This window comes from Plasmodium inui, assembly GCF_000524495.1.
Source record: "Plasmodium inui San Antonio 1 unplaced genomic scaffold supercont1.17, whole genome shotgun sequence".
Classification (NCBI taxonomy): Eukaryota; Apicomplexa; class Aconoidasida; order Haemosporida; family Plasmodiidae; genus Plasmodium; species Plasmodium inui.
In genome coordinates this window covers 369,302-394,748 of record NW_008481851.1, presented here as the reverse complement: position 1 = coordinate 394,748, position 25,447 = coordinate 369,302, and the positions used below count along the sequence as shown (strand labels likewise).

The 25,447-nt window shown below is 42.6% G+C and overlaps 8 protein-coding genes across 8 annotated transcripts in view; 3 read left to right on the top strand and 5 right to left on the bottom strand.

Annotated features, from left to right (window-relative positions):
* Positions 1 to 1,097: 1,097 nt before the first annotated feature.
* Positions 1,098 to 3,146, bottom strand: C922_03812 (hypothetical protein; the record flags this gene model as incomplete). The annotated part of the gene is made up of 1 exon (XM_008819401.1): positions 1,098 to 3,146. One exon carries the CDS (start codon positions 3,144 to 3,146, stop codon positions 1,098 to 1,100), a length of 2,049 nt encoding a protein of 682 aa, XP_008817623.1.
* Positions 3,147 to 5,763: 2,617 nt separating this feature from the next.
* On the bottom strand, positions 5,764 to 9,431 carry C922_03811 (hypothetical protein; the record flags this gene model as incomplete). The annotated part of the gene is made up of 5 exons (XM_008819400.1): positions 5,764 to 6,190; positions 6,317 to 6,503; positions 6,661 to 6,727; positions 6,913 to 8,453; positions 8,762 to 9,431. 5 exons carry the CDS (start codon positions 9,429 to 9,431, stop codon positions 5,764 to 5,766), a joined length of 2,892 nt encoding a protein of 963 aa, XP_008817622.1.
* A 1,238-nt stretch (positions 9,432 to 10,669) lies between these two features.
* C922_03810 (hypothetical protein) lies at positions 10,670 to 13,636 on the top strand (the record flags this gene model as incomplete). Its single annotated transcript, XM_008819399.1, has 1 exon — positions 10,670 to 13,636. One exon carries the CDS (start codon positions 10,670 to 10,672, stop codon positions 13,634 to 13,636), a length of 2,967 nt encoding a protein of 988 aa, XP_008817621.1.
* A 414-nt stretch (positions 13,637 to 14,050) lies between these two features.
* C922_03809 (hypothetical protein) lies at positions 14,051 to 14,859 on the bottom strand (the record flags this gene model as incomplete). The annotated part of the gene is made up of 3 exons (XM_008819398.1): positions 14,051 to 14,200; positions 14,446 to 14,685; positions 14,740 to 14,859. The coding sequence occupies 3 exons, from the start codon at positions 14,857 to 14,859 to the stop codon at positions 14,051 to 14,053; spliced, it is 510 nt and encodes a 169-aa protein (XP_008817620.1).
* A 1,441-nt stretch (positions 14,860 to 16,300) lies between these two features.
* Positions 16,301 to 17,009, top strand: C922_03808 (26S proteasome regulatory subunit N7; the record flags this gene model as incomplete). The annotated part of the gene is made up of 3 exons (XM_008819397.1): positions 16,301 to 16,355; positions 16,547 to 16,738; positions 16,933 to 17,009. The coding sequence occupies 3 exons, from the start codon at positions 16,301 to 16,303 to the stop codon at positions 17,007 to 17,009; spliced, it is 324 nt and encodes a 107-aa protein (XP_008817619.1).
* Positions 17,010 to 17,562: 553 nt separating this feature from the next.
* C922_03807 (hypothetical protein) lies at positions 17,563 to 19,470 on the bottom strand (the record flags this gene model as incomplete). The annotated part of the gene is made up of 1 exon (XM_008819396.1): positions 17,563 to 19,470. One exon carries the CDS (start codon positions 19,468 to 19,470, stop codon positions 17,563 to 17,565), a length of 1,908 nt encoding a protein of 635 aa, XP_008817618.1.
* Positions 19,471 to 19,562: 92 nt separating this feature from the next.
* On the bottom strand, positions 19,563 to 20,963 carry C922_03806 (hypothetical protein; the record flags this gene model as incomplete). Its single annotated transcript, XM_008819395.1, has 1 exon — positions 19,563 to 20,963. The coding sequence occupies one exon, from the start codon at positions 20,961 to 20,963 to the stop codon at positions 19,563 to 19,565; it is 1,401 nt and encodes a 466-aa protein (XP_008817617.1).
* A 2,284-nt stretch (positions 20,964 to 23,247) lies between these two features.
* The window catches only part of C922_03805 (hypothetical protein), a gene marked incomplete at both ends in the record, with an annotated part of 8,510 nt that continues 6,310 nt past the window's right edge, over positions 23,248 to 25,447 (top strand). The window contains one exon of the mRNA XM_008819394.1: positions 23,248 to 25,442. Coding sequence (XP_008817616.1) covers positions 23,248 to 25,442 — 2,195 coding nt within the window. The remainder of the gene's footprint in view (positions 25,443 to 25,447) is intronic.

The following is a 25,447-nucleotide window of genomic DNA, read 5'->3' as shown; positions in this document are numbered from 1 at the left end:
ACCCGTGGGAGATCCTCTCAGTGTGGGCTAAGGTGACGAAAAAACGCAGAAAGGAAACCCCACGCCGGCGTAGTCACTGCGGCGATGCAGAACGGTTATACAATGTTGCCTCTCACACACAGGGGTAGACACAAAAGGATGGTCTTCTTTCACCTCGCACAAAGGTATGCTTAGATAAATGCATACCCACAGGGACGCATTGCTTGACAAGGCATCGCCCCCCCTATGGCACAATTTTACTTTTAACATCGGGGCGCAACTGTCGCGTAAGGCGCCCTTCCCTCCCGTTATACACACAAAAAGGCTTAATCAATCCCCCCCCATGTGATGGAAAAAACAGGAGTAATGTAAAGCGCACCACTACGCTGCGAGGTAGTTACCGCCTTGCAGGTGAGACGCTCCACCAAAGTTCAGCCCACTCAACTCAAACTGTAATTGAAGTAAAAACTAAGGCGAACCCATATGGTCCCAAGGGAACCAAATTAAAAGGAAAAATGAGGAGTTCATAATTTCCACAGCGCAATGATAAGTAATGCACAACATGCAAATGTGATGTTCACTAAAAAAAAAAAAATTAAATAAATATAAAAGTAATGTCCTGGGATGGCTATGTACATAACGCATGAGAAAATTGCGTACCCATCCACATGCGGCTGCAAATCAAATCAGCGTCACCACTGCAGACAAAGAGGCAACTGCGCTGTCAAGCACAAAAGGACTACGCGCAGGCATCAATGCATATGCCATAAAGCATTTTAAAAATTAGGATTCATAAAATGGCATCGTAAGGAAGAAACCAAATTATGCAAAATGGAATAATTGCGCAAATTTCGAAATTCGACAAAAAAAAAGAACAGAAGAAATAAAAATGTATGGGGGAAAAACTTCCAATTGCTTTAGACGAAACCGAAACGCTGTTGCATGTGATATACAGAACCGTTAACGGACGAATAACCTATACGCGCGTAAAAATGAAGAGGCGGCCCGCTGGATCGCCCCATCATATGTCTTACCTCCCTTCGCTTCCCCCCTCTTTCGTACATCTATGCATACGCCGTCTTTCCGCACAACTGCCCACCGAACTGCACCTCACCGATTCAGATCTTCCCAATGCACTTCCTGCACAGGGGGCAATCGTTGTTCCTCTTCAGCCACGTAAAAATACACTCCTTGTGATAGTAATGCAGGTAGTTACAAGGCAAAATACAAATATCATCGTCATTTAGATACTCCACGCAGCAGATGGAACAGACATAATCGGAGCTCTCAATATTTATATGAAAGGAATTTTCCTCCAAGTTATTTTCAGGTACTTCTAAATTGTCATTTTCCAGGGCATTTTTTTTTTTCTTCAAAACTTTCTGGAAGTAGTCAAATAAGGGTGCTGGCTTGCCGTCTTTATTTGGCTCGCCTGTCACCTCGTGGCTGCCTCTAACCTCGCGGTTATTATCGTAACTTCTAGGAGGATATTGATTGGCGTCATCCCTGGCATTCTGGTTAGGGCTCCCCAGGTCGTCGCCTTCCCCCCTGTCGTTAGCTTGTCTACCCCCGCGATTGGAGGAACCGCCTCCTCTACCAGTAGCTCCTACAGCGCGATCATAGAAAAGGTGCCGCTCGAGGTTACTCCTCATGCTGCTGTTGCCGCTGCGGGTTGGCCGGTCATTCGCGCTACTGCTAGGGGGACCGCCTCCACTTCCCCCTCCGATTCCCCGCACGCAGGACGTCGCCGTCGAGATTGTGTTCCCTTCCGCATTGCAGTTTGACGTGGGCTCAACCGACGCAAAGTCCTCCCCCTTGTTATCGACACCACTGGGGGCAGCAATCTCTGTGCCTCCCTCCACCCCGGTGGTAGTCATTACCCCCCTCGTATCTGTCACACCCTCCCCGTTTAGCTCCCTCCAGTTGGTAAAATAGGCGCTACGAAAGCAAGCCTCCTCCTCACAGTACTTCCTATACTCCACATATTTCATAATTTTCAATTTCTTCAAAATCTTCTTCGGTGTGGGACTCTTCCTCTTAATAAAGATTAAAATCAAAATGACAACTATGAACAGAATCCTCAAAATTATATATAAAAATATCGGCATAAAATAATATATGACCACTAAAAGGATGGCAAAGGAGAAAGTAGAACTTATGGGGTAATTTGTGCCTTCAAAAAAGTAGATATAGGCACACATGGAAAAGTACACCAAGGTGATGACATGAATTTTGGCTTCTACCGATTTTAACATCTTTGAAACTTCTGCTTGTCTCAGTAACATTAATGACATGTACAAATTTAGAAAAAGATGTAACCCTAGCATGCTGAGCAGCAATCCACAGAAATAAGTCATTACCCTCTCCTTCTGCGAAACAGAAGATGGCTTCATAAAATCGTGGCATAAAATCCCCATCAGTAATATCACCATTAATAACAATGTCCCATGAATAAATATTGAACAAATCTGAAAATTTCGATACGCTCTTCGGGATAAATTCATGTCTTCTTCTAGCATAAAGCTGCTCGTACTATCTGCGTTCTCTTCCGGTCGGTCATCCGCTGAGAAATTCCCTTCATCAAGCGGTGTGTCATCCGAGACATTTAACGGCCCACTGTCATTTGGAGGTTCACCATTGGTGGTCGGTACAACATTGGGAGTTTCCCCCTCATCATCATTCTTCTTCACGTGGGTGCTGCTATGCCCCTCTCCACATGCGTTACCATCTGGGTCGTTCTCTACATACGTGTCGCTGCTACCAATTTGGGCGTTGGGCTTTGTCTCCACATCGACTCCACCTTTAACATTTTTTACCTTATTGAGGACACTTCCAAGTTGCGCCTCTTTCTCACTGTCCGCCTCTTTTTGGAGATTTTCCTCCCCTGGACAGTTGACAGTTCCTCCGTCAATCTGAGCTGCCCCATCACTGCAGCCGACACACAAGACGGTACTTCCCAACTTGTTTTCCCCAAAAGGAGAGCAATTTCCCACCTCTACAGAATCCTCATCATTTGCCGCATCTTTCATTTTCTCCATTCCATGGGGCATAGTCTCACCATCTGTGGGGGACACATTTTTGTCATTTTCAACTGCGCCGATGCCTTCTTCCTTCCTTTCTCGTTCTGCTATGCTGACCTCATTTCCTGTACGTTCGCTAATGCTCATTATATGTAGGACGTACAGAGCGCGACGAAAGGACTAAGCTGCTGCTTTCAATTTGGCTGAGGCTTCGGCCCTTCCACGTTTATCCCCCCCTGTTCAGTAGCACGTAAAGATGTACATATGTACATATATTCATATGTAAATATATATATATATGTATGTATGTATTTTTTTTTTTTTTTAATTTTGGCTAGCTGACTTCGCCTCCGGGTTTGGGGAGGGACAATTACTCTTCGAAAAAAACAAACGAATGCGCGGATTTCTCAAAATGACGAAGATTCTCAAATTCCCAAAATTGTTAAAATTATCAAAATATTCAACAATTTGAATATCCTCAAAAAATAACAAAAAAAAAAAAGAAAAAAAGTAACCATAAATTATAAATTACAGCTGCGGAGTTCATTGTATATTCATCATACCTATGCAAAGTGGATGGAACTTCAAAACGGCGTTGCTTCGGGGGGGGCAAATAAACGCTGATCTGTTTTTGGCAAGCTCACTTGTTCCTTTTGTTCTTTTTTTTCTTACACTTTAACGTTGCTTTATCACTGTAGTGTCACTGCGTCCGTATTACCACGTTGAGTGCTATGCCGAATGAGTGGGATGTATCCTCTCAGTATATAACTACTACACTGTTTAAGTGTGCTATTTTTATAAATTCTTCCACTACTATGTTTGCGCCTGTTTCGTATCACGCTGTTTTGCAGGCCCCTTGTTAGCTTCTCCACCAAAGGTATGACAGACAATTAGCGGGAAGACTCCAATTGGGTTACTGCTGAGGAAGCGCAGCACGTCGTGCTCTCTTGTAGTGTCCGCGTCCTGTATCGTTATGCGCACAAAACAAACAAACACTTGGGGGAGGGAGCACTATGCAGTGGACATAAGTATGAAATATGAATATCGTTGTACTCTATGGAAGGATAAAAAAAAAATATGTTTCTAAAATGGGGGCAGCAAAAGCACTGCACATAAGGCGGTGATCATATTTTCTTTTAAAAAATATCATTTCATCAATTAATTCTTCCGAATTTGCGGGAGAACTGGAAAATTATTATAAAAGTCAATGGGCGGCGAAAACATTTCCCTGTTATGGCGAGGGGGAAAATATAGTAAAGGTAAGAAAAAAAAAGGAATAAATATGGCAAAAAAGGAAAGAAAAAAAATACAGCAGAAAATAAAGCAAAAGATGCAGCCAAAAATGAAGCGAAAAATACAGCAGAAAATACAGCTAAAAACACCGCACAAAACACCGCACAAAACACCGCACAAAACACCGCACAAAACACCGCACAAAACACCGCAAAAAACACAGCAAATTCGTGATGCAAAAATTTAAGTACGGGCATATTTCACATGTGTAATGTTCGCATATCGCGCATCAAAACTTTTGCACAACTCGTATCACATTTTTTGCGTCACGCGGGAGTGTGTCAAAAAACAAACGAAAGGACGTTAAAAAGGGGTCTTTCGTGGAAAACGCGAAAACATCCAGTGATCATTTCCCCTTTTACAGACAAAAAAAGTGTCCTCGTTTTGTCCTATTGAGAAAGGCGAATATATGTACACGGGAAAATTAGTAAGATATATATACGAAGGTTTCTTTATGGCAGTTCCCTCAAGTTATGAGCTCCCTCCGTGAAATGCTTTGTTTTTCCCGTTTATCGTTCATTTGGTTACAAATTCCCCCGTTTGTGAGCTGATTCATTCGTTTAAGCCTTCGGTTGCCCGCTCGCTCACCCTTTTATTTGTATTTTTTTTTTTTTTTTTTTTTCCTGGGGGAGTGAGGTACGCCCTGTAAAGGACCCTATGCAGACAATGTTTTTAAGCAGCAAGATGAACTTCGTATACACTCATCATGAAGTACACAGAACTTGTTCAAAAGAGTCAAGTAAAAGTAAAACCAAAAATGACCGTTTTCTTTATTTTATCTATATTTAACATTCCATTGGACTGAGCGTTTCACAGGCATGCTCCATGCTCCTTTTGCGAAAGCTCGCTCGTTTTTTGCTCTTTTCTCAATTCTCACAACATTCAAATTCCGGCAAAGGAATGTTCGAAGAAGGCTACCCCGTCGTGGGTACATTTAAATGGCGCTCAATGCGCAGATAAATAACACTCACACCCATTTTGTACGTACAACTTTACGCTTACAGAAAAAAGCATTTTCTACATTTCGAAATTAAAAATGTCTGCAAAATTTACCTCAACAGTCAGGCGAAAAAGCTAAAAAAATTTTTTTTTTTTATTCCATACTGTTCAGGTAAAAGGAAAAAGAAAAAATTGGCAAACGATTTTCTAAATTTGCGTTGTTCATACAGCCTCCTTCCAGTGGGAAGTTTCTCCCCTTTTGGCCCATTTGCACATATGCCTCCCTTCTATGCGTAACACTTGTGGGCAGTGGCTTGGCTTCGAAAATTCGCTGGCCGGCTGTACCACTCCCCCTGTCTCGCTAGGCATCGATACTGATTCGCTAAATGTTTAACGAAAACGTTTTCATATGACGGTGGTGAGGTTCCCAATTTGGTGGAAACTAAAAAAAATTCAAATGTACACTCGTGGACGTGAAAAAAATAGATACGTAAGACGCATTTCGCTTCACACACAATGACACATATGTGTGCTATGTGTACAGGACGGAAAAATTCCCTTCCGTGTGAGCGAACAGCCATGGGCTCCTGCTTGACCACGTGATGTCGCTAATCTTTGACTCACTCGACAGCTGCGTAATCGGCAGCAAAACAGGGTTAGTCACATAGTCTTGAAAAAACTTCGCATAAAACAAGTTCACTACTCCATTTGAACTTAAAGAGTAGAACAAATTGTACTTTTTGTGAAACTCCACCTTCTTCAAGGGACACTCCTGGAGGTGAAATTTCTTGTACGGGTTGCACGACAGGTCCAAGTCAAAAATGAACACGTTCCCCTTCTCTTCCGAGGATAAGATGTAACTTTCGTTAATGTGTACATCCACACATGTTATATTTTGAATGCCTCTCAATTTTTTTACGATTCTCTCTTTCTTCGACTTGGCTTTCAGGTTATATATCCTGCAAGGGGAGACGGGAAAAAAAAAAAAAAAGGGTGACCATATATGCAAATGGGTCCGTATACATTACAAGCTCAATCCTCGCGAAGCCGCTCTCAGCTCACGCATGATGTATTTCCTGTCTTACGTGATCCCGTTTTGAAATGCCACCAAGAAATAAGGACTAGAGGGAAAAAACATCGACTGAACAAGGTCCCCCCTCTTCTGATTGTACTTTTTTATCAGTTTGATTGACTTCATTGATTTTAAATGATGCAAATAGCAGTAGTGGTATTGTCCAACTTTTCGTAAGCACGTTACAGAGAGGTAATTTCCTAAAGGGGGGAAACGGAGTAGAATTAAAGGAATACGCTTCGACCTGCACAATAGGAGAGGGGAGGAGGGACGAAACAACATTCCCCTTCTTCTGCTTCCTTCATTCTCTATGCATTGTATTGCTTGTTGTATAGCTATTCACTCCTCCGGGCGTACCATTTTTGTTCCACGAGAAGTTCCTTATTTTCCCCTCATGCTGGATTGCGACGCAGTACTTTATCTTCTGCGGTTGGGCAGGAAAAGGAAAAAGTAAATGAATGAAAAAAAATAAAAAAAATGAAAAAAGAAAATAATAAAAATAAAAACAAAGGAAAACGAAAATCGGCGAAGCCGCGCTAAAGCCACGAACCATCGCGCTGCTACCCCTTGACGACGAACGTGCCAACCAAGTAGCCGCTTTGCACCTACCCGGTCATTCGGTTTTATATACTTCCACTTCACGTCCACATCGGGAGAGTACACGTATTCCTCCGAACTTTTAAAATTTTTGTGAAACACGCTGAGTAGACCTTTCGTCTTATAATAAGCCACGGTACTGCTCAACGGTTCGCATTTCCTTCTCGAGGGCGTCTCCTCCTCGTCTTCCTCATTTTTTCCTAATTGGTCATCCCTGTGGTCATCATCGTTGTCTTCATCATTGTCCTCATCGTCACTCACATCCTCGCTATCCTCATCATCACCACCATCAAGAGAACCCTCCAAATCGTCATCATCCGACAAATGTGCGGCGTCCCCCTCACTGTCACGCTCTTCCGACGGGGTGTCGTCACTTCTGCTGTTTTCCTCACCGTCCCCAACGGAGTTCTTCCTTCGTTTGGAGTCAGTGCGGTATACTTCCTCGATATTGTCCGCGCATGACTTGGCCGGCGGAATGAAGTTCTCATAGTGAAAAAGCAGAATCGTATTGACGAAGGACACCGCCACGATGTCGTACGCCTTATTGGCCCGTATGCGGATATTATCAAAAGTGGTTCCTCTGCTTTGATCTGCGCTTCTGTCTGCACCTTTTTCCGCGCCTTTTCCCCTGGGAAGTGCCGCTCCATAGTAGTGCGCCAGGTCTATCACGGCAATATTGTATGACGTCAGGACGTCGAAGATGTAGAGCTTGCCGCACTGCACTACGTACACGACGTGGCGATCTTCGTTTATGTCTATCTGGCCCAGGTACTTATTTCTGTCGCCACTGACGGGGTCATCCATGATATACTTCACAAATGGATGATGCGGATAGGGCTTCAGCGACTGGGTGGAAGGCAACTTGGGGAGTAAATCTTCCTTCTTGATATGAAGTACATTTTTTAATGACCTCGAGCAGAGGTATATATCTAAACATCTTTGATATAATTCGAAATAGGTTTTTTTATAAAATTCGATATTTCTGATTTTTTCAAAATTCTGAGGAATGAAAGCATCATTATTTTGTTTTAAAATCTTTCTTCTCTCCGCTGAATTGTACATTAACTCAGGGGGAGGATTGTAACTGTATTTATGTCCTGGCAAGATATTTGGCAAATTCATTTCATTCACATTGTTAAAATCGTCGTAAATTTTATTCCTCCACAGATCGTACAGCAGCTTATATTGGTCTTCTTCTTTTTTATATTTCTCTGGATTTTTTTCCTTATCCATTAAATGGTTTATTATTTGTTGTATTTTTTTTTTCTCCTCTGCTGACTGTTTGTACTTGCGGTTATCTGGCTCCTTCATTCCCATTTTGTATTCCTCCTTCTCATTTTCGTACACGTAATTTTCCTCGTTCATATATTTCGCCACTTTGTTTTGACGAATACTTCGGATTATTTCGAGATCCTGGTTCGTGAGCTCCACAATTCGGTTGTTTTTTTTATCTTTTATTTTCCTCCATGCGTCTTTGTCCGTCTTGGACTCGATGAAATCGTCGATGGCGTTTTCGTCCTTCTTCTCGATTTTGTTCCCCCAAATGTCGTAGCCTGCGGTCAGAAGGGCGGGGGGTCCCAAACCGGGGTCAGCAAATATGTGAATCGGCCAATACGTGCGTCAGCAAATATGTCCGTTGACATGTAGCTCCACAGAACTACACACGTGCATCCTCACCATAGAGGTGTAGAAAAATAAACATGTGCACGGGAAGGGCCAAAAAAATAAAATAAAAATAAATAAATAAATGACGGATCACACGAATGTCCCCTCCAAGCTGGAAGTGAAAACATGTGATGATGCAAGAGAGGGAATCATCGGCTCATCAGCCCACCGCCCCATCGACCAATTCGCGCCTTACCCAGAATGTCCAAATCTTCGTAATGCTTGAGGTCGAAATTCCCCAGCGTATTCAAGTTGTACTCATCGTCACTCTCATCAATCTCCTCGTTTGCAAAAGTGCTCTTCCCCCTTCTTCTCTTGTCACTCCTCACACTGGAATTGAAGACGTCACTCCCAGTGGTGTTCTCATAGTCCGTCCCCTTTTTGGTGTTTTTCCGTCCCCGTGGTTTTGGTTTATTTGTTCGTTCTTCGTTCCCTTCCTTTTTGGGGTTTCCTTCCATGTGGCTCTTCTTTTTTGCTGCTCGACGGTCTGACTTTTCCAGTCCCTTCTGTGGGGTAATTATCCCGTCCGTTCCGTTTTCCCTTTTCCTTTCCGATTTATTCTTCCCCTTTCTTTTCTGTTTCATCCCCGCTTTGGTTCCAGCTTCGACGGGTTCTTCCGTCCCCCCGTTCTTCTTCATCTTCTTCTTCTTTTTCTTCCTCATTTTGGCCGCTTCCCCCCTCGTGTCTCTTCCCTTATCTGCTGGACCCTCTGGCTCCTCATCGGGCATCCCTCCTTGTTCAGTTTCCGTCTTACTATCACCACTGCGGTTGGGGCTGCTCAGCACTTCCCCTTGTTGATCCTTCCCTTCACCACCGTGACTCTCTGCGGAGGTGCTACCCGTGAGGTACTCCTTCTCTTCACTCATCTCCGGCGAGGCTGCGAAAAAGGGGGCCCAAATTAACCCTATCGCCGTATCGATATGTGCCTCCCGCAGGTGCCCTCAAAACAGTGTAGAAGGGGCGAACAGATTAAAAAAAAGAAAAAAAAGAAAAAAGAAAACTTTTCCTTCGTTCTCCTCGTTGGTTAAAATCCCCCCTCCACAGGCGATTATCGACAAACTCAAATGAAAAAATGACACTTTTAAAATTTTTCTATGCAATCAATTGGGGTATGTATTTCCAACAAGGGAAAACCATCATTCGGTCGCCTTGCCTCGGCGAACAGTTTGTTTTTCCAAACGGAGTCAGACCCTTCAGTGTGGTAAAGGGGAAAATTTACAAACGAGAGGATGACCTCGCAGGAAAAAAGCATCTTCACGCTCGTCCATGCGATGCTATACTTTACATGGTTGCATAAAACGCTTGGACGAATTTTTCTCTTATCGCAGAATTGACCGCGTTCATGTAAACAGATATGTAAGCCTCAATCACAATGCGGCTATGGGAAAGTCAAACCAACTCAAAACGGAACGAGTTAAATCGTTAATGTGGCATAACGGAATGACGATGTCGCAAAATGGAGCGAAGTAACGACGCGCAAATGTTGCCCTTCTCCGTATGGTGCTACTAAAAACGGCCAAGTCGGAAATTTGTTTTATTTTTTTCTTTTTTTGGCAATTTTTCTCCTCCTATAAAAACCGTGGGGAGGTCTCTCACAAAAACTTCAAATGAGCGACGCGAAGCAGTTGTACAAAAAATCGGGTACTACCTATACCGACATTTCGCAAATGAACATACAGCCCGCTGAGGAAATATTATTGTCAAGGGCTGCAGAAAAAAAGACTCAAACAGAATAGAATTAAAAAAAAAATGGAAACTCAATTTCTCCGCCCAGCTAGAAAAGGATTTCTCCCAAACATAAAAATATTATTATCCGTTTGAGGAGAAATTCTTTCCCCTTGGAAATTGGTTTTCCCACCCACGCACAGTCATTTATTAGTCAGCAGCCATTTATTAGTTAGCAGCGATAATGTAAATGATACCTCTGCATTTTTCCAAATTTACAATCTTGTAACTTTGGGGGGGTTCCCTTTTTCTGTTCCATATTGAAGGGGAAAGAAGAAGGAGACCCATCGAAGCGGAGGAGAAGCCGACTACACTGCGCATCGAAGCCGACTTGACGCCGCCACCCCTCCCGTGTGATGCCCAAAATGCAGTGACCCAAATGGCGCAGCGAAGTGACAAGAAGAACACCCCAATCGACAGGCACAAAGTGTTCGTCCGAAACATCCGAGAAAATGATGTAGCCCCCCTGGAGGAAAAGTTTAAAAAAATTTGCACCAAATATTTCTTCTTTAAAAATAAAAACAACACCACGAAAAGTGCCATCTGTTCCTTCAAAACAGATCAGGAGGCAGCAGATTTTATCCAAAAGTACCACGACAAGAAAATACAAACCAGCAACATAAAATGTGAATTTGCCTTCAGGAAAAAGTACAACGATAAAAAATTAATCTCCATCACATACAGACGACATAAAATTAACCACTTCAACTCAATCCAATTGTACACCAACTGTGATGTCGACACTATAGTCGTCTTGAGCTACTTGAAAAATCTCTTCCTCCTGAACAGACGCCTGTTGGTAAAAAGCTTAGATGAAAATGATCAGCGGATTGATAGGGACGAAGATCATTCAGAGGAGGCCACACAAGACAGTGATGGTAATGGGGACGGTGACGGAGATGGCGATGGGGATAAGTCTAACCAACCCAATCATAGGGACGACGTCCAAGTCGTTGTCGAAAAAAAACTTAAAGAGTTTGAAGAAATTGTCCTAAATATTGAAAAAACAAACAGAAATTTAGATAACAGAACGAGGCAAAAATTAATCGCAAAAATGTCCAATAAAAATAAAGCGCTAAGTAAAAATTGCTTCGTCTACACGGTTGAATTTGTAAATTTAAAATTGGCTGCCCAGTTCTACACATATATTAACAGAAACAATTTTTTAAATTACCTGGAAGATAACGGTAAAAATGGTGGAAAAAAAGATGTCCTTTTTTTTCACGAGCTGTGCTACTTCAGCAAAAACAACAGGAGAGTCATCGTAAAAAATATTAAGCGGACGTGCCATGTGGAAAATTTACAAAAGCTATTCAGACATATAGAAAAGGATCCATCAATTTATATTCCAAAGAAGAATAATAAAAAACAGGGCTACGCCTTGGTTACCTTCTCCAGCTACCAAAAAGTGAAGAAGGCTCTTCTGTTGAACAAATCCAGGATGTGTGGAAGCACCATCACCGTAGAGGAGGACAGGAATCCGCAGCTCCTCAAACTGCTTGGTGTGCAGGAGACCAACGCTCGGGAGGGAAGCCACCAAGGAGGAGACAACAGAGGGAAAGACAAAGGGGCAGACAAACAGGTCGATGAAGACAGAAGCGACGGCGGGACAGACGATGGGGAGGGAAGCTACGATGGGACAGACGATGGAGAGGGAAGCAACGATGGGACAGACGATGGAGAGGGAAGCAACGATGGGACAGACGATGGGGAGGGAAGCAACGATGGGACAGACGATGGGGAGGGAAGCAACGATGGGACGGACGATGGAGAAAGAAACGGCAAGCCAACCCACCACTTCACGAGCGACGTCGAGGAAGGGAAGACGCTGTTCATCACGAACATTCCGATGGGGACTAACGACGAAGAAGTTCAGAACTACGTCGCCAAGAACATCAGCAAAAATTACATCTACATAAGGACATGCAGGAACAGCGGGAAAAAAATTTTCGCCTTTGTGAAGCTGATGCACAAAGAGGATGCAGACACATTTTTGAAAAAAATTGGGGAGTACGACGAGGAGAAGGAGGACGACGAAGAAGAAGATGAAATCCAAATCGAAGAAAAAAACGAAAACGTAATTGACAAATTTTACAAGATGAAGAAGAAAAAAAAGGAAAGAATGAAACAGATTCTGCTTAAAGATCATAACAGTGGAAAAAATGCCGAAATTTTATTTTTCAAAAATAATTATTTAATGATCAAGAGGGCGGTCAGTAAGGACTTCATAAAGGATAAAAAGAAAATTCCTATGCAGGAAGAAAAAACAAAAAAACAGAAAAACAGACTGCACAATAACATCCACCTGGTAGAGGACAATAACATAAACAATGATCACCTGGGAGAAAACATAATCAAAAGAAACAACGATTTGATGGGAAAAAAAAAGGAGCTCTTAAAAAATAAAAACTTCCTGATAAACCCGTGCAGAATATACGTTCGCAACTATCCAGCCTCTTTGGAACAAAATTTATTCAGGCAATTGATAACGAAATATTTCACCCCCCTATTTATGGAAAAGCACAATTTAAAAAAAAAAGAAGCGTTCCAGAGAGCCAATGAAATTATTAAGAAAATGAAAATTATGAAAGATCACACAGAGAAGAAAGAACCAATGCAAAATGAGGAAAAAAATAAAAAATTAAAAGATAAAAAGAAGAGTAGCAACAAAAATGGACAAAATTTGATATGCTTTATCGACATTAACAAACATGAACATGCCAAGCAGATAATTCACTTGCTCCAAAATAGGAATATTTACCAACTGCTTAACGAAATAATCTACAAAAAAAAGTTTCACATCATTCGCAAAAATAAAAACATCATGTATGTCGATTACTGCATTGAAGACATACGGATGGTGCATATCAAAAAATTAAAAGAAGAAAAATTTTTAAGTCACATAAGGCAAAAAAATGGAGCGGCAACGGACTCGTTGACCAAAAAGACTATTAAGAAAAAGAAAAAAAAAGAAAGCAGGGGAAAAAGGCAACGGGAAAAAAGACGCCTTCTAAAAATGCAAAACGAAAATACAAACATCGCTCATGTGATTAGAAGCACATCGTCAATCCATGTGCAACAGTCGAATGGGGCAACTGGGCAGGAAAAAAAAAACGCCCAAACGAATGGCGCACAAAAAATCGGCGCAACGAAGAAAAAGTCAAAGTTGAAGGAAAAGCACCCCAACCAGGGTGCCCATTCCAACGAGGCGAGCAAAAAAAAGAAAGGCGCCTTCCAATCCGGGGAAAAAAAAGAAAATACAAAAAAAAAGACGAGCAAGAAGTTAATCAAAAAGGCCGCGAAAAAATCTGCAACCAAAAAGGATAAAGAAATTGTAACCAAATGAGAAAGAAAAAAAAAGAGGAAAAAAAAAACACGTGATACCTCTCACGCGCATAGGCCTACACTCTACTGTGTAGCCAACCTGTACGTGACCTCATGCACCATTGCGTGTGCACACACGGTTGCCAACTTTCACCCCATTCACGTGCCGCACCCCACCCCCTCTGCAGGAATCGATACAAAAGGACGTTTTGAATTTTCTCAAAAAAAACAAAAAGTAGAAATATTGGACGTGGATTCCACCCCTATTTTTCCGCAGCCGTGTCGTTGATTCGGCGCGAGTTTGTTTTCCCCCATTTTAGGAAGTGCAAAAATCTTCGCGTAATTAGGGCCCCCCCTACCTGTAAACATAGGTGAGGAAATGAATTTGTTCCACGCGTGCATGCTTGCCTTTGCCTTTTGTATTTTTTTCTCGTTTTTATTTCTTTTTTTCCCCTTTTTTCGCGTCGTTTTCGACGATTTGTTTTATTACACTTTTCAAAATGTGCCTTCTGTACCTCTTCAATGTCTTCTTCAAATAGGTCATTTTTTTTTCTTCCCTGAACTGATTTATGTTCAACTTCACATTCTGAATTGTGCATAAAGAAAAAAAACAGTCATAATTTGCAATGCTTTTTTTTTTCCAAAACGGATGGATAGTGCTGACTAGCCAATAAAAAAAGGCGACAAATTCGCCTGAACAGGTCAGCAAAATGGGGAGTTACACGAAAATATGGAGCTAGCCATTTTGATTTTTTCTTTTTTTTCTTTTCTAAGAAGTGCAAGGCCCTCTACCCCACCGCGCCCAAAGGGGCAAGTATTACAGTGCCATACCATTTCGTGCGAGCCTTGTATATTTGCTTTAATCAAAAGGGGGGATACTTCCAAAAGGTGCACATAGAAGTAGCTTGAGTACTTCTTGTCCCTCTTGTTCTCACGCTTTCCCTTTTCCGACTTTTTTCTTTCCTTCCGTTTCTTTGCCAAAAAATGCTTCAGCAGGGAAAAGTTCTGCATGGTGCTCCTGTCGATGGGCAAGTTCACGTCGCACAGATTTATCCTTAATTTTTGGACAACCTGCGTTTCGGGGGAAAAGGGGCGCCACAAAACCGGTGGCCCTTTATTCCATACGTTCCAATCTTGAAAAAGAAAAATTCTAAAAAACTTCAGCCGCAGGGAGAGAACATTTGATAAGTTATTCGCCTCCTTTTTTCCATTTATCAGGAAGGTGAAAATTTTCCTACCGTTCATCCAGTTGTGGGCTTTTCCCTCTCTGCGATTTGCCCCTTTTTCATAATACACATTAATGCTTGAAAAAAGAGAAAACAATTCGTACAAACAATTTAAATAAAAATAAATGCGCAGGAGGAATACCCCCTCCAAGGAAACACTTCTCTCTGGTGATTGTAACATGTCCGGAAAGTTCCACACGAAATGGTGCATGCCGAGGGATGCTGCAAAAAATGGAAATTTTCTCCAAGTTGAAAGATGACGAAATGGTCTCTATTTTTCTATTCCTCGTTAAGTACACATTTGACAGAACAACTTCGATGGCTGCCGTTATAAAGTTTTCACTCCTCCGTTGCGTCCTGGCACACCATCTGTTGTGCCTCTTTGGCTATCCCGCTTCTCAATCCCCGTGGTCTCGTTTTGATGAGCACATCGTTGCTTCCCACTCTGTTGCATACATTTTTGCACGAGTAAATGCAACCTTTCTATGTGAACATCTATTAAGCTCAACATGGAGAGAAATAACTTGGCCACACACAAGAGAAGTTTCTTCCCTCTATTAGTAGCATCGGCACTACTTTTCTTCCCTTTCTTGAAGGGGTCCTAAAAAAAACGACCTCTCTTTCATTCCCTTCTTTTTTTGCATTTTCACATGAACCGTGCAGGAAAAAATTTCCTACTTGGCACCGGATGTACCATTTTGCAAAAACAAATTTTACGTCGTTCAAATGTACGCGTAGCGCTTTTTTTTTATATTTTATATCCACGAAGATTTCACTAATGCTAATCTTTTTTGTACTTATAGATAGGGAAAAAAACGACGCAGTTACTCCAAACGAAGGTTGTTGCAAGGGCTTCTTCAATAGCAGGACTATTAATATTAAGAGAGTCGAAACGAGCACAATTGCAGTTGACAGAAAAATTGCTAGCCATCTCATGGATAAATACGGACACGACAAATAGCGGCAAAGCTTAGGTAATGTAAGTGAACGAGACGGCAACTCCCGCGTGGTGATTGTTTCCTTCCGCGTTTTGTGATTAAGCGAGTGTGGTCACGACGAAATTACGCCTCCATTCTGCGCGTCAGTCGAAAGCATGCGTAGAATGTCCATCACACACGTTACGTCCGTTCGTACGTTGATGGGCGGCTGCCTCGATGTTGCACTCTCAACAACTTGGAACTCGCCTAGGGGCAGTGTCATCCATTTGTGTACACGTTAACCCCCAAATGGCGTTGTTTCCACAGGAGTAAACATCCTCCCCGTGTGATGCTTTGAGTCGCAAATGAGACTGAAGAAGCGTGCAAAGTGAAGGTGTTTCACTCGCATAAGAAATACACCTAAAGTAGGACAGTATGCCCCATTCTTGTTTTTCTATTTCATGACTTCCACTTTTTTTTTCTTAACATTTTCAGTTAATGTAAAAGTGCATGAACAGGTCAGAAAAAAAAGAAAAAAAAAAAATGAACGAAGAAGGTGATTTAAATGTTTTTAAAAAGGACGAAGTTCCCGCAAAGTGTAAGAAAGAGAAAAGGGGAGATAATTACACACATGCCCCTAGATCGGTGTTGTTGTTCGATTTACCAGCTTTCATCAATTTGGAATGAGTTCAGTATTCAGAGTTTTCTGTTCCCATGGCTCGGGAAATTAAAGACCATATGTACCTGCAGCACATGTAATGGGAGTATGTATATTTTTTTTTCCGGCAGCCATTGAAGGGTGGATTATCATCATCACGAACATCCACGGAGAAGCAAGGGACGACTACATAAAAGACGTTTTTGAAAAATATGGAGAGATAAAAAATTTGCATTTAAATTTGGACAGACGGACAGGTTTTTTAAAAGGCTATGCATTTCTCGAGTTTGAAAATTTTGTGGATGCCAAGAGAGCCATTGATGGTAAGCACGTTTTTCACAAGAACGCGCGCGACGTGTTCTAATGCTTTATCGGCGCAACTTCCGCATCGGACAACTCTTTTCATCACTGTTCGTAGTGTTACACGTCTGAATTACATCCACGTGTAGTTCTCCTCAACCTGTACTGCAGTCTGGTTACACGTAAACTCCATTTTTTTTTTTTTTTTCTTTTCCAGAAATGGACGGCGCAACGTTGCTCAATCAGGAAATTCACGTGGATTGGGCATTCGTGCAGGAGAAAAATAAGAATTGATTTTTTCCTCGCATCCCCCTAATACGGATATAAATGTGTGAAGTGATTTGCTCCGTGTTGCTTCCCACGCGTATAACACCTTCCCTTCCACACCATTTCCGGAGGGACGCAACGAAATTTTTGTTCGTCTGACGGAAAGCTATAGTGTAGATGGGCAGCATGTGTAAATTTATTCCCATCACCACCTGGGCCTTCTCAGCTTTGTCGCAAGTCGAATAATCGTAATTGTAACCGTTTGCGTGTTCCTGACGGGCCAGAAAGCCATTAAAACCCGATTCGCCCATCCCATAAAACACACTTCTTGGTTAAGCAGGCTCTTCTGAATTTTTCTTTTTTCTTGCAAACCGTTTTGCTACTCGCAAAAGATGTCGTAGCGGCACGATTGCACACGTTAAGAGGGCAGAAGAAACAGAAAAAAAAAAAAAAAAACACTGTAAGGGCAAGCTAATTCACACAATGTGCAACACACACGAGGCACAAATCAAACAGAACCGCGATAGGCACAAAAACAAGGGACAGTTTCGAAGCGGACTTGAAACCGAAGGGGGGGGGGCTACGAAACGGCCTTCTTCTTCAGCAAAGACGAAATGGCGATGGAAAACGCCTCGAAGGAAGACAAGGGGTGTCGAAAATCAAGCGTGAAGTAATCCTTTGAGTTTTTCCCAAAAATTAAAAATATCTCCTCTTCATCGTTGTTCACAATTTCAAATTTTTTTTCATCTTCTTTTTTTTTAAAATTATTTGTGATCACATCAAAGGGGAACTTTTTCCTGAGCACGTGTTTTTTTGCGTCCCCCTCTCCGCTGCAGCTGCCTTCGTAGGGAGAATGCGAGGGGATTCCACACGTTGGAAGTCCCTTTGGAGGGTGACCATCTGTTGATCGTCCGTCACATGTGCTAGCCATTTGGGAGTCCTTTAAAGAGTCACTGCTGACATACTCAATAACATCGTTTATGGTTTTCCCTACAAAGGAACCCTTCCGCGAGTTGGAAATTACACATTTTTTTAAAATTAATTGCAAATTTTTTGCACTTGCTAATTTAACTCTGCCATAAAAAGGCAACTCGTAGATCTCCTTCTCGTCATTCCAAACTGGACATTTATTTTCGTAAATAATTTTAACGTCTTCATTAAGCTTGTGAATAGTGCACATAAAATGTCTGGGAAGTTCACTTATTATATTTGATTCGAAACTTATGGAAATTCTATTTCTCCTTTCAAAGGAAGGGAAAAAATGAGAATATTTTTCCGTTATGCCATTGTCATATATTTTAATTTTCATGCCTGTAAAATTACAAATTAAGACGCCTAAGAAGCCAGAAATGTTGAAAGAGGGGTTGTTTTTTTTTCTCTCTTTGTAACTTCTTTTAATATTCTTATCATACTTATACAGGTATACTTTATTTTCTCCTTTCTTTTTAAATCCCATCAGCATTTTTTCCTTCTGATTGCTTTTTAAAATGTAGCAACAGGAGTAGTAATCGCTAAAATTTCGCAGCCTCTGTATTTCATTGATGACGTATCCCTTTGGAATATCATTATAGTGATGAAATTCTTTTTTCGTTTTTTCGATGAAGGGAGAAAAAATATTCTTGTCGATTAAATTCTTGTTAAAATGTAAGTTCCCTTTTTTCATGTCTACCTCCGTGAGGTTGTTAGCCATGTTGTAGTGATTATTCGATTTGAAAATGTTTAGCGCGGCATAAAACACTCCATCGTAGTAGTGGCAGTGGTAGTTTGCATCGTAGTTCGCATCGTACTTCCCACCGTGGAGGAGATTTGCCCGGGAAACATAGCTCCGCTTCTGTCTATCCATCTCCGTCTCTCCCATCCTCTGTCTCATCACCCTTAAATTATCTTTCATTTCGTTGTATTTCTGCTTCACCTGACTATTCGCCTTATCGTCCACTACGATCCAACACGCTGGCAACTCCTCACTTTCAAAAATAGTGACTAACTTCCAGAAGCAATATTCGATTATTTCCATGTTATCGATTTTATACGCACAGTAGGTTAGCATCACGAGGAATTCATTATTAACATGCTTCGATAATATGATTTTCTTCAGTAAATTGAATAAGTAACTCAGCTGAAATGTATGCAGAGTGAAGAGAAGTTCGATGTTTAGGTAGGTGTCTCCCTCTCCCACGAGGCAGGAAACTATGTGCTTTATGTAATGTTTCATTTCTTCGGTTTCTTTCTTACCAAGGGTGTTTCGTCCTTCTTGCAGCTCTTCCAAGGGGGGGAAAGCCGGCTCATCGGGGCGATCCATGTAGTCTCCATCTTGATAGGCGCAGGCCACATTCTCAGAAGCGTAGTCCTCCCCATCGGGGCGACACTCCTCATCATGGGTGCCCCACTCCACTACGCGACCACTGCTATCGCTCACCCGATTGGTGTAATTCGCGCCACGAATTTCATCCGATCCGTCTGGCAACGCAGAATCGTTCCTCCTCTGCATGCTGTCGCCGATCCGCTTCGTATAAACAGTGTCCCCATTGTCGTAACAACTGCCTAATTCTGCGTAGCTGTTAGTGGGGGCCCCTACCCGCATCAGAGCGCGCACCTCTTCCTTCGAACCGCCTCCCTCACTTTGGCAGTTAAACTCTGTGCTATTATCAGACGTGTTGGACCTCCTCTCACTGTGATCCTCTCTTTGGGATTTCTCCACTCCGATTTCTTTCCCCTCCTGGAAGGCGATTTCCTCTTTTTTTTTTTTTTTTTCCTTTTTAATTTTCCCAAAAGGAAGTTATAAAATAGGAGGTAATTTGATTCGTCACAAAATGTGTACTCCTTCTTCCTCAGATGATAAAGTTGCATCAAGTTTATTTTTTCATTTCTCTTTTTTTCCAAAACGAATTTCATTAAGTAGCGGTGAAACAAGCTAACCATTTCGATCAACAGGTGAATACTCCTCAGACTTATCAGATTCTGATTCGTTGTTATAATTATCTCGTAAAATTTTACTGGTGCTTCTTTCCTCCGTCGGGTTGAATACTCCGCGTGCATTCTGTCTGCTCCTCCGCGTGGTTGCGCCTCTTCGGGTTTGCCTCTCCTTTGGGGAGAGGGGCACGCGCCGTCCGTGTGCTGAGGTTGCTCCCCCCGGTTGTTGCAGCGTTCGTAGTGGTAGTTGTTGTCGCTACCATGGTAGTGGTCGCACTGATCAGAGCCCTCTTCACCTCTGTCGGAGTAGTCTTGGCAGCCCACCCAGTCGCGATTGCCTACCCCATCGTAACGGTCGTTACTCTCCCTCGGCGGAGTGCCCAAGCGGACGTCCTCGCAAAAGCGTACTTGACTCGCCTTCCCACCCCCGATTTTCAGACTCTCATAAGTGCAGCTGGTCCCTCTGCACAGGACATAATTGTGTATCTTATTTTTCACCCTCTCGATTATTCCAACCCTGCTGCTGACATAATAATCACTGTGCTCATCAGGGGACAGTTGGCTTAGAACCCGTTTTAACATCGGGAGGGTGTTCAAAATTTTCGTCCTTATCGTCATGATGGTCGAAATGGTGTAGGTTTCCATCTCGACGTCCTGGCGGTCCTCTCCCACAGACGTCCCGCCTGGAGAACATTTTTTATTTGCATTCCTCGAACAAGGCGGATCATCTTTTGACAGAAAATTCCTATACACATTATGATCGATGTCTGACTTGCTTCTAATCTCGTGAATATAGGAGTCTATATTTTGAAGCAGATTCTTGTAAGCTAAAACATAGCGATCCAGTATACACTCTTTCTGCACATATTCTGTGACAACCAATATGACATGCTCACAGTTGTAGCATTTACAGGGTTCTTCCATTTCGAATTTCTTTCTCGAAATGAATCCTCCGACGTTTTGATAATCCCCCCTCCCTTTTATATCATCATCTTTGTTGTAAAACTGCTTCTTAATTATGCTCTCCAAATGGCACTGTCTATCTTCCCACTCGGTCATGTGGACCTCCATCTGTTCTTCTTTCTGCCTCCCCTTCGCCGCCTTGCACTTGTCTCTTGAGAAGAAGATTCCTTTCCCAAAGGGGGGGGAAAATAAAGAATAAGTATATCACCCGGAAGACGAAATCGAAAGACGAAAGTCGAAAGTCGTAGGCCGATAAAGCCGACCTTCTTTGTGATAATCCTTCTGGCTGGGGTATATACCCCTCGAGCTACCTCAAATAGGCCTACCCGCTACGGCAACACTTGTAGGATAAAGAAAAAAAAAACTACGCTTGGCTAAGTTCATATGACATGCTCGTAGTGGTATCACTTCATAAGGTTAAGTGTAAACAGAAGATAAAGGGAAAAAGAGCGGGCCTAGGTTTCATCTTAGCATTGCGACGACAAAGGGGAATTACAAAACGGTGGGATTCCCATCTCATTCCTTAACTGTTAACATATATTCTGAATGTGAAACGTGTGGGGCGACTTCGGGGAAGAATAAAAAAAAAACAGAAAAAAAAAAAAGAAAACACAAAAATGTGTGAAGTGTATGAGCATATATATCTGCACACTTCCAAACGCATTGCAAATCCTCGTTAAATTGCCCAGAAACGAGATGCCATACAAACACGCCACCGATAATGCAGACGGCCTGTATCCTTTAAACCCCTGTTTAGATAATCTTTCCAAAGACAATCGTTCTGTAACGCGGGGCACGTGCCTGCCTATTCGCTGCGCTGACCTCGCTCTGTAGATAAAAAAAAAAAAAAAAAAAGTCAAGCGGAACGTGAACCTCTTCACATCCTTCGAATTGGTCAAATTGGCAACAATTAGTACATTTTTATTTTCCTCCTGTGTGCTCCCCTACCGTCCCTTCTTTGCCCCCTTGATAGCCCTCGTTGTTGCCCCCCTTCTCGCCCTTTCCTTCTTCTCATTGCAACTAGGTCAAGCGACTGGGACACGGGCATATACGGACATATGAGGACATTTTTCTCCTTCCAAAAGAAAGAAGGTTATTCACTTTTTACACAAACGATTAGCAAAAATGGAAGGTGGGGGGTTACTCATTACGGAATGAAAAAAAAAAAAGAAAAAAAAAGTTATGTATGCATCTTTTGCCAACTGAAGGATGTGTTGCATATATACCACTGTGTCGAGGTGAAGAAGTCGTTTGCGCGCATCCACAAGGGAAAAGAAGGAAACTTCAGCCATATATTTTATACGCAAATATAATGTTGGCTTATCTCTCCCCCCTTCTACGGCAACGCATTATTTTTCCTATCAACGAGTACCACATTTATCTTAAAGACGATCTTCCATTGGGGAACTTTGTCCCAACAACAAAAAGGGGGAGAGATCGGCCAAATGAGAAGAAACGAAACCAATTTTCTTGTACCAAAGGGGAGGAAGCAAAGTCAAAATTTCCAGCAGAACTTTCCTGCGCGGTTAAACTCTCAACTTGCAAACGATGCAAACTGTAAGTGGCATTGAGATGTTTCTCCGCCGTAAGCTTTACCACTACATTATCTAGCGTAGAGCGTGTGCGGCGAGGCACATGGCGGGAAGGGCATTCTCCATTTAGTATACAGCTTTACATGCATTTAAGTAGCGTGTACGTGCATCCCTGCGCGGTATTCGCAAGTATATTTTTGGCGGCCATAATCTTTCATGGGGGAAGCCGCACGACCGTCTGCGCTCCTCCCTTTTTTCGTGCCCCCCCATGGGATCTTTCCATAGCACCTTTTATGGAAAGCGACTTTTTTATATCTCCTAAAATGACGCAGCGAAGAATTTTATTTTCCCCCCCTTGGTTGAAACGCTGAGTTTTTTTTTTTTTTTTTTAACCAAAACGTGACATTTTAAACTTTGCGCAAACTTTATGCGCAAAGATGTATCTCCCCAGTTATAGAGATGGTAACATAACTAATTATGTCATCACTGTGACCATTTGTGATTTCTCTTCTGCGCACCAGCAAAAGGGGAATCCTTTCTTTTTCTTTGAACCTTCAGTTTTAGTGATCTGTTCGCAACATTTGGTTTGCGGCATTTGGTTCACAACCTTCCCTTTTTGGTAGCCCCTTCTTAATAGCCACTTTTTAAGAGTTCCCTTGGAGCGATTTGCCCCATCCCTCGCCTGTAGCTGTACGCCAACGCGCACCTTCCAATGTGTCCACTTGATGCCAACCACCGAGTAGCGTCGAGAGCGGGTGCTTTGGGACAGTAGATTCACACACAGGGGTAAGCGCACAAGGGTAGAAACGAACAAAGAAGCGGCAAAAAAAAAAAAAAAAACTAACGTCAACGCAAACGGCATGGCGACGCAGAACAAAAACGAACAGGAACCAGTGGAGGATTTCGACCCTTCGAACTTGAAGAGAAAAAGTGATGGGTTCTTCTCCAGAACTTTTAAGAGACTCAAGGAGAAGCTACAGGAGAATGAAGTCGATGAGGGAGAGCCGCCAAAGAAGCCGCAGAACGAGCAGTCAGATCAACCGCCTGAGCAGCCTTCAGACCCTCAGGCCAACCTCCACCATCGTGTGCACATCTCAAACAATTTAAAGCAGAATAAAAAGACTAAAAAAATTATAGACGAAGATTACGAAAGGGATCCGGAGGAAGCGGGAGGGGGCGGCAAAAAGGGAAGCGATGAACCAACAGAAAACACTAGGAAGAAGCCCAAAAGTGTGAATAATCACCAAGGCAAAAGTGCGGCGAAGAAGGCACCGACGAAACATGACAGTGTAAAAAGCAAGGGAGATTTAAAAGTTACAAATCCGAATGGGAATGATGTAGAAAAGGGGACGAGTAACGAAAGAGAGTCAAGGAATAACCCTTCTGTAGAAAAGGAAGTTAGAAGCCCCAAGAGTGGTGCCAAGGAGAAGGGAGGTGAAGAGGTACACGATGAGAAGATACACGAAGAAAAGGTGGACGAAGAAAAGAAGGACGAAGAAGAGGAGGACGAAGAAGAGGAGGACGAAGAAGAGGAGGACGAAGAAGAGGAGGACGAAGAAGACGACGATGATGAAGACGACGATGAAGAGGTGGACGACGAAGAGGCAGACGAAATGAAAGGATTCATCGTGGACAGCGAAGAAGAGGAGGAGAATGATGACGAAGAAGAAGGCAAAAAGAAAAAGAAGAAGAAGAAAAAAAAAAAAAAAAATTATGATTATTTTGAAAACAAAAGCCTAGACGAAGAAGACCTAGAGCTAATCGCAGAAAACACAGGAATGCAAGTAATTAGAAACGAAAAAGACACGAAACATCGAAGATTAAAAAAGATTAAAGATTTGCAAGGCGGAGACCACGACAATGATGATGACGACGACGATGAATTGTATGCAATTACGGCAAAGAGCGATGACAAAAATGACAACAAAATCGAGCGACTAAGGGATAAAGACTACTTTATTGACGACAGCGAAACGACACTGAAGAAGCAGAAGGCCGATCAGAAAAACAGCTTGTTCACTTACGAAGAAAGCGAGTCTGATGCTGGAGAAAATGAAAACGACCAAGAGGAAGAAGAAGGGTACCCAATCTCGTCCGACAATATTTACAAAACAGATTCGTACATCCACGAAATTATTAGCCAAACGTTTGGAGACGTTAATGCTGTCCTGGACATCATTAATGTATCTCCTGCGAAGAAGAAGAAAAAATACGATTACGAAAATGATGAGGATGACGATGATGAGGAGGATGATGCGGAGGAAGATTACGATGATAACCACGACGATGACGTCCACGCGGGGAGACACCGTGAAGGCCATCGCGACGACAACCTGTTCTCTAGAGACATCCTTCTGGACGATGATGAGGAGGAAGGACCCAGGAGGATTAAAAAGAAGAAAAAAAAAAAATCGGTAAGCTTTTTCGATCAAATTAATCAAGACATGAACAAGAAGGGGTTGGAGGAGGACTCCGATTACGAGATGGACGCGGATGAAGAGGAACATGAGCGGTACGTCGCGGAGGAGGAAGAAGAGGACGACGAAGAGGACGACGAAGAAGACGACGATGATGACGACGATGATGACGACGATGATGACGACGATGATGACGACGGTGTAGATGATGAGGACGACGAACTGGACGGTGACAGCGACCGCGAGCATGATCGCCAACTATACGAGCGCGAATTCAAGCAAGTGTGTGACGAAGAGTACGAAAAATTTGAGGAATACGAGGAATACGACGACTTTGACGAATTTGACGATCTGCCCTACTACGAGGACGCCATAAGGAAGAGAGACAAGTATGGCGAGGGGAAAGGCCGAAAGGGGAAAATGAAAAAGGTTTTAAGCACCCTAGATGGGAGCGCCAAAGGGGAAGAAGAGGAAGAGGAAGAAGATGAGGAAGACGACGAAGAAGAGGAGGAAGAAGACGAAGAAGAGGAAGAAAACGAAGAAGAGGACGCACAAAACGAATTAGAAAATAAAACCGCCGTGGAAGCGAACAAGATGGACCTTTTCGGAGAGGAAGACATGACCGAGTCGAAGGAAAAGTCGG